We start from the raw sequence: 12,217 nt of genomic DNA on the forward strand, positions 1-12,217 counted from the left end.
AAAAAAAAAAAGTAAAATGAGAAAACATTTTGAGATCAATTTGCACCTATAAAAACATATATTTAAAAAGGTAGAATATCAAAAAGAAATAGGATATAAGAATAAACCTATAATAAGAGATTGAATTAGTAACTTTTAAACCTCCTACTGAAAAAAGGCCCATGATCAGATGGCTTCACTACCTAATATTTAAATAATTAATGGCAACCCTTTACCAAGTTTTCCAAAATGTGAAAGAGAAAAATACATTTCTTAACTCATACTATGAGGCCAATATTAACCTGCAACCAAAATCAGTCAGAAATCATAAGGAAAAACCAATACAGATACAAAACCCTTCACAAACTACTAAAAAAATCTAGTAACATGTAAAATGAATTGTTATCTATGACAAAGTGGAATTTATTCCAGGAGTGCAGGGTTAAATATCTGAACATCAATTAATGTAATATACTATTTCAAAAACATAAAGGACAAAACCATAGGATCAAGTTTGTAGCATTACACAAAATCCAACATTCGGGCTGGGGCTGCAGTTCAGTGGCAGAGTGCTTGCCTAGCATGCATGAGGCACTGGGTTCGATCCTTAGCACCACATAAAAATAAACAAATAAAAAAATAAAGGCATTCCGTACATTTATAACTACAAAAAAATTTTTTTTTAAAAATCCAACACTCATGCATGATAAAAACATTCAGCAAACTACTAGTAGGAGGGAAATCCTCAACCTCATAATCCAGAGAAAGCTTTACCATACTGTAACAAAGTGAAACGTTATCCCCATGATCAAGTAGCCATTTTTGCCACTTTTCTTCAACAATATACCTAAAGTTCTAGGCTTGACAATTAGGCAAGACAAAGAAGAAGCACTGAGATTTGAAAGGAAGAAATAAAACTATCCCTGTTTGCAGATGACATAATTCTAGATACAGAAAATTCTAGGGAATCACCTGAAAAAACATAGCTAATAAAGAAGTTCAATAAAGTTGCAGTATATACAGTCAATATACAAAATTAAATTGCACTTCTTTATCTTTTTTTTTTTTTTTTTTTTTTTTCCTTTTTTGTGGTGCTGGGGATTGAAGCCAGGGCCCAGTGCATTCGAGGCAAGCACTCTACCAACTGAGCTATATCCCCAGCCCCCTTAAATCACATTTTTATGATACAATGAGTAATCAAAATGAAATTAAAAAACAATTCCATTTGTAATAACATCAGAAAATACTTAGAAATAAATTTAACAAAAGTACAAAACCTACACTCATTGCATAAAACATTGTTGAAAAATTAAAGAGGAGCTATTTAATTTTTATTAAATAGAAAGATATCTGGTGTTCATGTGTTAGACGGCTTAATATTGTTAAGATGGCAGTACTACATAAATTATCTACAGATCTGAAGCATTACCTATTAGAATAATACTTGGATTCTTTGTAGAAAATGGCAAACTGATAATAAAATTGAAATGGAATTTCATGACCTTAAGTTAGGCAGTTATTTCTTAACTTTGAAACAAAAACACAAGCAATAAAAGTTAAAAAAAAAATTAAAAACCAGACTTCAAAATGAAAAACTTTGGTGTTCAAAAAACACAAACAAAAAAGTGAAAAGATAATTCACAGAATAGATGAAAACTTTTGCCAGTGTATATTTAGATAGGGATTTACTTCTAGAATATAGAAAGAACTCTCACAAACCAGTAACAAAATACAAATAACCCAATTTAAAATGAGCAAAGAGTCTGAATATTCATCCAAAGAAAATAAACAAATGGCCAATAAGCACAAGAAAAGATGCTGAATATCAACAGATATCATAGTAATGCAAATCGATACCATAATGCATATTACTTCACATCCTTTAAGATACCTAATAAAAAATACAGATAACAAGTGTTGGGAAAGATGAAGAAAAATGGAAACTTCACACATTGCTCATTACTGTTTACACTAAGATGTGCCTGGTTTATTGTATGCATATATTAAACATTTGTTCAATGAATTATCTTCCCCACTCAGTACATTTTTTTTTCTCATTTTGTTAGATTTCTTCATGTTCCAGCCTGTTGAGGAAATTTGGAAACTAGATTCTTTCAGAGTATTTGCAATCCCACCCTGTTGTGTCATCCATGAATTTGAAATGCACACTATATGAATCCTCTTCAAGTCACTGATAATGTTGAAAATGACAAAGCTGAGGATAAAGTAATGAGAAGGCACCCTTTCCTCTGCCCACATTATTATCAATCCAATAAATCAGCATGTTTCTGCAAAGACTCTAATTATAATATTATCTGGCCTACATTTTCCATAGGATTATATGAGAACTTTCACTTCTATGAAACCTCTTACTTAGCACCACCTTTACCCAAGGAGAACTAATCTTTTCCTTATCTTTCTCACAACTACCTTTTCTCACTTCACCTCACTGTGCTATATTAATTTGTTTACTAGTCTGTCTTCACTAGAAGCCCAAGCTCTCTTGCAAGACAGAGACTTATTTAAGTTAAATGAATCCATAAAGCCTACCACAATGCCCAAAATTTAATTGATACTAGAAAAAATACTGAACATGTATTACAATTCAGACACACTAAATTTGTGGCATTTCCTATTTTTGACATTATAGTATCACTATGTAAAATCTAAGTCTTTTAAACGCCCTTACCTGCAGCAAAAAGGAGGCAGCATAGCTTAATAGAGAAGGGTGACAGACTAAATTTAAACTGTTTTTATATTCCATTATTCCAGCACTTTCTAGGATTTGGAGGTCAATATATGTTCCTTTCTCGAAGGGTTTGGATGTCCACAGACAACCAACCATGGTTGTCAAATACTGATTAAATTGTTGATAGGTCTTGCTGCTGAAATTGAACTCTGATTTTGCCTAAAGAGTCAAAGAAAGAAATAAAATTGTCATTATTATCTATTCTTCCTTTCCGTCTTATTCTGAACAGGTCAGTTTTTAAACAATAGTGATTTAACACAGAGATTTATCCCTCATACCTTTTGTACCAACTCATTTTTCTTTGCTGCACTCAAATTTTTATGATACCTAATGGTAAAAACAAATAGAATGAAATGTTTAACATGCCTTTAGATACAATGCTTTTGAAATACAAATAAATAAAACCTTACATTTTAAATGCAAATGTATGTAAGTGTATACAAATATTCAGTTGTCTGGTTGATGATTTTATCATTTTATGACACATTCTACTCAAAGAATTTTAAAAATAGATTCAAAACTGAGTTGTACATTTAAGATGTACACTTGACTATATGTAACATGTACCTTATTAAAAAAAAAAAGACAAAACAATGACAGACATGCTTTTTTTTTTTTGAGAGAGAGAGAGAGAGAGAGAGAATTTTAATATTTATTTTTTAGTTTTCGGCGGACACAACATCTTTGTTTGTATGTGGTGCTGAGGATCGAACCCGGGCCGCACGCATGCCAGGCGAGCGCGCTACCGCTTGAGCCACATCCCCAGCCCGACAGACATGCTTTTTAAAAAATATATATTTTTTAGTTTTAGGTGGACACAATACCTTTACATTATTTTATTTACTTATTTATTTTTATATGGTGCTGAAAATTGAACCCAGTGTCTCACACATGCTAGACATAGTGCTCTACCACTGAGCCACAACCCCAGCCCAACAGACATGATTTTAATGTTTCACTATTAAAAATTAATAAAGGTGGGCTGGGGTTGTGGCTCAGAGGTGGGGCACTCTCCTGGCATGCATGAGGCACTGGGTTCAATTCTCAGCACCACATAAATATAAAATATAAAATATTGTATCCACCTATACCTAAAAAATGTTTTTTTAAAAAGAAAAATTTAATAAAGGCTCGGTGCTATAGCTCAGTGGTAAAGCACTTGTGTGAGGCATGTGTGAGGCACTGGGTTCAATTCTCAGCACCACATAAAAATAAAGATATTGTGTGTCCATCCACAACTAAAAAAAATTTTTTTAAAGTTAATAAAGGCTCAAAAGCACTGAGCCACTGATACAAAATGTATTTTCATCATATAAAAAAGTCACAACAGAAAAGAGGAAATTAAGAAATATTTTTTTTTGCCTGAGAACAATGATCTAATTAGTTTTAAAATATTTTAACCTTGACACAGTTCTACAATTTAAGCCAAAAAGGGTCTACACTTATGATTGAAAAGAGTAACTTTGGTCCACAAGTGAAAGAAAAGAGGAGATCAAAAATTATAATTAGAAGCCAGGAGCGGTGGCACACACCTGCAATCCCAGCTGGTTGGGAGGCTGAGACAGGAGGATTGCGAGTTCAAATCCACCCTCAGCAACATCAAGGTGCTAAGCAACTCAGTGAGACCCTGTCTCTAAATAAAATACAAAACAGGGCTAGGAAATGTGGCTCAGTGGTTGAATGCCTCTGAGTTCAATCCCTGGTAACCCCCACAGAAAAGAAATAATACTTAGAGTTTCACATAATAGCAATAGCTCCTCGTCTCCCAGAAAATCTACATATACTTAAACCAGTTACCAACACAAAAATTGGAATTAACAAAGCTGAGTGCAACTATACCTTGTACAACAGATCCTTAACTATGATTTTTTTTTTTTTTTTAAAAATCCATATCCCATGTAATGGGGGACTTACAGATAACACAGCTATCTTATCCCCATATTGGAATTTTGTATCCAAAAGAAAGTCATGTTTCCTATTTCGCACGCCTTGGCAGAAAATGAATAGGAATACATGTTGCGATACACTTGAAAGATAAGACAAAATTATGATGTAGTAAGCAATAAATGGTAAAAAGGCTTGTACCTGTGCATAATATAACAGAGCTGGTTCAATATACTGGTATCCAGGCTGAGGAGTGCAGAGTGGAAGATCCCAGGAGGAAATAATACCACTAATGGAAGGTTATAATTTACATATATGTCACATACCTTTTGGGGAAAATGATAACATCAGCACATAGATTATTTGCCAGAAATCAGCCAAGTTGTTCCAAAGAATTATCAAAATAAATAATAAAAACATCAGGTTTAGATATGCCTGATTCCTAAATAGAATAGGTAGCCATAAGTCTGCTGAAAATAAACTTCATCAAATATCAACCTTGCAATGGAAAATTATTTCTAGATCATTATTAAAGGATTTAATTTTTTTCTGGGGGGATGTCTTTGAGTCTGGGAACAGGGTAGACAAAGGAGCATTTCTTTCTCCTTAAGTCCCATGAATACTTATTTATCATATTAGTCAGCAGTTGACCTGGAAAATGAAGGAAAGCATGCTTCTAAGCAAACACATAACACAAGACAATGAGGTATTAATGAAGGAAGAAAGCCAGAAACGTGAGATTATAATGGGTGCTTCATGGTAATAGTTCTATAGTATTTAGTTCTATCTGAATACTATAAAACAATTAAGAGTACTAGTATCATAAAGGCACTAAGTACCAGAATAATATAGGTGGTTGAAAGGTAGGAGATCTGAAAAAACAAAATGATATCTTGGTTTTTGCAAGAGGTTGGTGATATACAGTGGATAAACAAAAAAGTGATGCTAGAAACAGACTTCTGTCTAGGGCCAGTATTACTATAGGTCAATGTATATTAAAGTGGTAGGTAACTGGATCAAAAATAAAACACATTTGTTTTTATACTTTATTTTATGAAAGTCATTTACTCAGATGAAAATACAATAATCAACTTTAAGATGTGCGGTTATCTTAACCATGCTAATAAGTTCATAGCACACCTTGATGGTTGTCCATGAAATTTAAATAATGGGCTAGAACACTTAACAGCTATCACAAAATCTAAACTGGAAAAATGGAATGCATGCTACCTTCTCATAGAAATCCAAAATGAAGTGCAACAAGAAAGTACTGTTACTCTCCAATCGCATTGCAGTAGTGGACAGCCATCCTACATAGTCGATCAGTTTAGACACAGAGTCCATGGATCCACCCAAAGTTGTCTCTCTGCAATAAAGAAATGCATAACATTCAGATACAGAACAGAGAAAGTGTTCACAATTTCCAAGCTAAAAGAAGATAACATATAGCAAGAAGCTGATAGGATACAAAATGAGGACTATCAGTACTCCAATGTATAATTCCCTTTAGAAAATCACACTGATGAGAGCTGGGGTTCTTGCTCAGGCCCTGGGATAGTTCCTCAGCACCACATAAAAATAAGTAAATAAAGGTATTGTGTCAAACTGAAAAATAAATATTTTTTAAAAATCACAGAGATGAATCATAAACTACACTTAGCCCTCTAAGGAACCATTAAGATCAATTCATAGAACATCCTCAATAACCAGACTCTACTAGTAATTATGAGAGGGGGGAGAGGATTAAGTTCTAGATATTTTAAATAATATTACCAATGTGTAGGGATCCTAATAGGATATTTCTAGAAATTGGGGGAATGAGTTCATGACAAAGCAACATGAAAAATTCAGGATAAAATCAGAAAATTAACAAAATGATAAAGCAAGCCAGGAAAAAAAATAATGAGGACTAATTAATCTCAACCAAATCATAAGTGGTTTAAAAGGATAAACATTAAAATGACTTTGGGAATCATTTCTTATGCCAGAACCATTGCAAAACAATGAGTAAAACTTAATACATAAATCAAAACCCAGTTTTGCTTGAATTCTTCAGCTGAAGATTCTGTTAAAATATTTTCACTTGACCCAGGCATGGTAGCATACACTTATAATCCCAGAGACTCAGAAGGCTGAGGCAGGAAGATCAGCAGTTCAAAGCCAATCTCAGCAAATTAGCAAGGCTCTAAGCTACTTAGCTAGACTCTCTCTTAAAATAAAAAAACAAAACAAAACAAAACTGGAAATGTGATTCAATGGTTAAGCACCCTGGGTTTTACCCCCAGTACCTATATGTATATATATTTCCCACTGAAATTCAATCTAATCCTAATATTAAAATAACAAAATTTTTGGCATCTTTCATTCTTTTAGTAAAAAGCAGATCTGGGTAGTTTATATTCTTCCCAAATCAATCTCTTTAAATCACACTGGGCATAATTAGTTCAACCTATCCATTTCTCAGACTTTGTTTCAATCTGCTATTAAGTAGATTAGGAAAAGACCTGCAATGTGAATTCATAGCTTTACCCTCCTATCCATGTAGTCAACAATGTTTAAGAACAGAAAAAAATAATAACATAGTGTGTGTGTGTGTATGTGTATATACATACGTACATATATATAGTCTCAAGCTTGAGAGATGATGATTCTACCACTTCCACTGTGATGGTTCAGTGTCAGAACAAGGAAGGAAGGATTAGGAGACTATTCAAATAGTTGGCATCCATACCATCAGCTGGCTACCTGCAAAGCTGAGTTTAACTATGGTTTTTGAAAGCACTTGGCAAGTGTGTCTGAAATAATTTGAAATGATGATGATTGCTCAGAATACCTTTAAAAAAACTTTTTTTAAAGGGAGAGGGAGAGGGAGAGGGAGAGGGAGAGAGAGAGAGAGAGAGAGAGAGAGAGAGAGAATTTTTTTTAATATTTATTTTTTAGTTTTCTTTCGGCGGACACAACATCTTTGTTTGTATGTGGTGCTGAGGATCGAACCCGGGCCGCACGCATGCCAGGCAAGCGCGCTACTGCTTGAGCCAAACCCCAGTCCCTTTAAAAAATTTTTTTAGCAGTTCTGGGGATTGAACCCAGGTCTTCACGCAAGCTGGGCCAGTACTCTACCACTGAACAGCCTCTTCTGAAATGTCTTACCACAGGGCACTACTGGCATTTTGGATGAAACAATTCACTATTCAGGACTTCCTCCTACTCCCTCACAATTTCAGCACTTTTTTAATATTTAATTTTTAGTTGTAGTTGGGCACAATACCTTTATTTTTATGTGGTGCTGAGAATCAAACCCAGAGCCTCACATTTGCTAGGTAAGTGCTCTACCACTGAGCCACAACCCCAGCCCAGCATTTTCAGCATATTTAGCATCCCTAGCTGCTGCCTACTAAAAGACAACAGCACCCTCTTCCCAGTCACTATGACAATTAGAAATGTCCTTGGAGAACCACTACTGAAAAATGTTTCCTATCATTCTCTAGTTGTGGTCTAGAACTACAATTTACTTCCTTTTTGACAGTTATATGACATATGATAATATGATAGAACTATAGCATTGCATTCATATCTCTAAAAGGAATTATTGAGAACTAAAGAGCTAAACCATATAATACCAAATATTATAATGAGAAAAGTTATACACACACACACACACACACACACACACACACACATATTAATTTATTTGTTTGACAAATTTTAGAAAGCACTCCTCCTTTGTAGATGTTCTCCCTGAATTTATAACACTAATAAAGAAAGATCCTAGGATTCTTGAAAAGAAAATATAGAAATTGTAAGGTACCTATTTCAGGGGTGTCTCAGGGGTGTCTTAGACTTACATTGCAAGTTGGCCAAAGGTTATAGACATAAACTACTCTTAATAGAATTTCTTCATAATAGTGACTCTCAAACCTTAGTTTACACAATAATTATGTAAGTATTAAAAATAAAAAAGATTACTGGGACATCTCCAGAGTTTTACCCAGTATATCTAGGGCAGAGACTGAAAATTTTAATCTCTAACAAGTTTCCAGATGATGCTTACACTACTGGTCCAGAGACCACATATTGAGAAACACAGCATTACAAAACATTTTCACTATCCACTAACAATCCATTTTAATCTAAAAACAATCAGGTATATATGTAAACATTACAATAATGGATATGATTAATTTAAAACAAATTTTCATGCTACCCTCAAGAAGGTTCTATCCTCTATTCCTCTAAAACAAATGAGAACACTATAGGGATAAGGATATAAGGAAAATGGGCCTGAGCTTATATTTTAATCAGTTATATGCAACTGAATCAAAGGGGAATTTGAACACCAGTTACATATTTGAACATATTAAGAACTATTAGCCAGGCACAGTGGGGCACACTTGTAATCCCGGCAACTCGGGAGTATGAGGCAGGGGGATCACAAATTCGAAGTCTGCCTCAGTAACTTAGTGAGGCCTTAAGCAACTTAGCAAGACCCTGTCTCCAAAAAAAGAAAAAAAAAAGGGCTGGGGATGTGGTTAAGCACACCTGGGTTCAACCCCTGGTACACCCCAAAATATTAAGAACTATTATTTTTTTTAGATATCATAATGGTACCATTATTCTACAGTTGAGATGGTATCTGAGTTTTACTTTAAAAGTAAAAGGGAGGATGTGGAGAAAAAAGAACACTTCATAGTCATACATGATAGTATAATCTATTTTGACAAAATAATAAAAAGGAACACTTTTACATTGTTGGTGGGATTCTAAATTAGTATGAGCACTATGGGAATCAGTATGAAGGTTCCTCAAAAGACTAGGCATGGAATTACCATATAATCAACGTATACCACTCCTCAGTATTTATCCTGAGTCATCATACTACAGTGATACATGCATACCCATGTTTAGAGCAGCACAATTCACAACAACCAAATTAGTGAACCAGCCTAGGTGTCTATCAATGGCTGAATGGATAAAGAAAATGTGGTATATATACACAATGGAATTTTATTCACCCATAAAGAAACATGAAATTATGTCATTTGTGGGGAAATGGATGGAACTAAAGACCATCATGTTAAGTGAAATATGTCAAACTCAGAAGGTCAAGGTAGTATATTTTCTCTCCTATGTGGAACCTAGAGAGGAAAAAAGGAAAGGAAAGGTGGGAGTGGATTTCCTAAAAATCAAAGGGAAACCAATAGAGGGAAAGGAACAAGAGATGGTAGGTGGAGAAGAAAGAGTGAGTGCTGGGGAGTGATAGTCGACAAACTTTATCATTATATTGTGTGCATGTACAAATGAAACAACAAATCTCATCATGTACAACTATAATGCACTAATAAAAAAAATGTGGGGAGTCAGGCACAGTGGCATACACCTGTAATCCCAGCGGCTTGAGAGGCTGAGGCAGGAGAATCATGAGTTCAAAGCCAGCCTCAATAACTTAGGGAGGCTCTCAGCAACTTAGAGAGACCCTGTCTCTAAATTAAAAATACCAAAAAGGGCTGGGGATGTGGCTTAGTGGTTAAACACCCCTGGGTTCAATCCCTAGTACTATCCCCCCTCACCCCTGCCAAATGTAGGTGGAAAGTAAACAGGAAGTAAAAGAAGCCAGATGCAAAAGGCCACATTTTGCATGGTTCCATTCATATGAAATTGTCGGGAGCCACTCTGGGAATACACGTGTTTAAGTCCTGAGCAAGAGATACTGAACAATTATTACACCCCACAATAACGTAGGCTTTACCTCTGCTCAGGCATGGCTCCAGGAGCAGGCATTTCTGGTGGGGTTGAGTTACACTCACCTGTTCCTTTGTAATCCTGCCCCTTGCCCTCAATAAAAGTCAACTCAAGAACATGCACTCCCTCTCTCTTGTCAGCATCTCGTGTCAGCCTCTTGTTCTCCTTGTGGGAGCCTGAGGCCGGGAGCCAGGGAAGCTATCCTGAAGCTTACAAAAAGGTATTCCATGTCTGTATGATATTTTGTGTTACCCCAAAATTCACATGAGTGACTTTGGTTCAGTTGCCTACGCTGAACGGGGGCAGCAGATTGGCACCAAACGAGAGGCACTCATTGTGAATTTGGCAGGTTGACTTTGGTTAAGCGCATTTAGAAAATAGAAAACATATTGCAGACGAAGAGTAAAGAATGCTAATCTTGACAGGGGACACTAATCGTAACATGGGGAATTCAAAGTCTTCAGAGAGAAAAATCTACTTCATGATCCTAGAGACGTTAATTAATCGTAGGGGAAAACAGATCAAGAGAGCCCAGCTCACTAAATTCCTACAAATAGTCAATGATGTCTGTTCATCGTTTTTCCAAGGAAAAATTGCCTAATTTACATACTTGGGAGAGGCTAGGTGGAAAGCTGTTTAAAGGTTGCCTCTCCGCTAAACTACCCAGAGGTACAATAGAGAATATTCAGAAAGTCTGGACTGCCTTACAAATGTGTCTTTTCATGGACCGAGAAGAGGACCACTGGTCCTCCAAGGAATTGTTGGAAGGGCTGCAGAATGCAATTAGGACCTTTGAACATGACAGCCTTGTGCGGTTCCAAGATGAATTTCTCTGTCTGTGCCTGGGCTTAAGGGTGGAGTCAAGTCACGCCCAGTCTGTAGCTTGTAAACCTCAGACAGAAAGGCTTGGGGCAAGACCTAAGACTATTCAAATTACAGCAGATGGGGCAAAGAGTGATTCACAAGCATGTCAGTGAAACTGGTTGGTAGGGGTGGGTGCTATAGAGGAAGCCAGCCTGGATTGAGCGTCAGGAAGTCAAATCCAAGATGGAAGGGAGGAAACCACAAGGGAAAATTCCAGAGAGGCCAAGCTGCAGAGTTCAGAGGATTCCCAGTCTGATGAAGAAAGTGAGCTGGGAATGGGTTTTAATAATCTGTGGTTGAGTGGTCCTGCTTCCGCCATCTGGACACAGCCACTCCCCTCCGGGAGAAAGAGGTTCAGCCACTCTGACATGGCTGTGGCCAAACTCTCACTGCTCCAACGTGGCTTTAAGGGTGCATTGGGGGAAGGAGAAGACATTACAGGTTTCTAGCTTTTTCCAGTTTTTCAGCAGGTAGACAAGCAAAACCAGCGTGTTTGAATGCACACTGTGGTTCCTTTTAAAACTATGAAGGAGCTGAAAAATGCTTATTGCACTTGTGCTCCAAGTTCACCTTTTGTTCAGAGCTTGATTGAATCAATCTGTAGTAAGCCATTACCACCTCATGACTGGATTACGTTAGTCAAAACATATCAATCCAGAGGTGATTTATTATTATGGAGATCAAACTGGACGGATTTCTGCACTGAACAAGCTGAAAGGAATCATAGACATGGTACTGACAATCCCATAGAGATGTTAACTGGAATGGGACCATTTGCAGATTTAGAATAGTTAAATTATGATTTACCAATTTATGATCAGATTAGTACGTGTGCTAGGAGAGCCTGGAGAGAACTATCAAACAAAGGTGAAAAAATTTTAGATTTCAGTCAGATCAGGCAAGGACCAGAGGAAAAATTCTCGGATTTTGTAGCTTGCCTTTACCAGGCGGCTAATAGGACCATTGGTGACTTAAATGCATCTGAGATTTTGGTCAAACAAT

The 12,217-nt window shown here is 36.1% G+C and overlaps 1 protein-coding gene across 1 annotated transcript in view; it reads right to left on the reverse strand.

Annotated features, from left to right (window-relative positions):
• Cenpi (centromere protein I) overlaps nt 1–12,217 on the reverse strand; it is a 71,989-nt gene that overhangs the window by 10,611 nt on the left and 49,161 nt on the right. The window contains exons 15-18 of the mRNA XM_048797325.1: nt 5,843–5,978; nt 4,814–4,938; nt 3,007–3,055; nt 2,669–2,887 (exon numbers count right to left, since the gene is read on the reverse strand). Of these exons, the coding sequence (XP_048653282.1) occupies nt 2,669–2,887; nt 3,007–3,055; nt 4,814–4,938; nt 5,843–5,978 (529 nt within the window). The remainder of the gene's footprint in view (nt 1–2,668; nt 2,888–3,006; nt 3,056–4,813; nt 4,939–5,842; nt 5,979–12,217) is intronic.

Source organism: Marmota marmota, unplaced genomic scaffold, assembly GCF_001458135.2.
Source record: "Marmota marmota marmota unplaced genomic scaffold, marMar, whole genome shotgun sequence".
NCBI classification, from domain to species: Eukaryota; Metazoa; Chordata; class Mammalia; order Rodentia; family Sciuridae; genus Marmota; species Marmota marmota.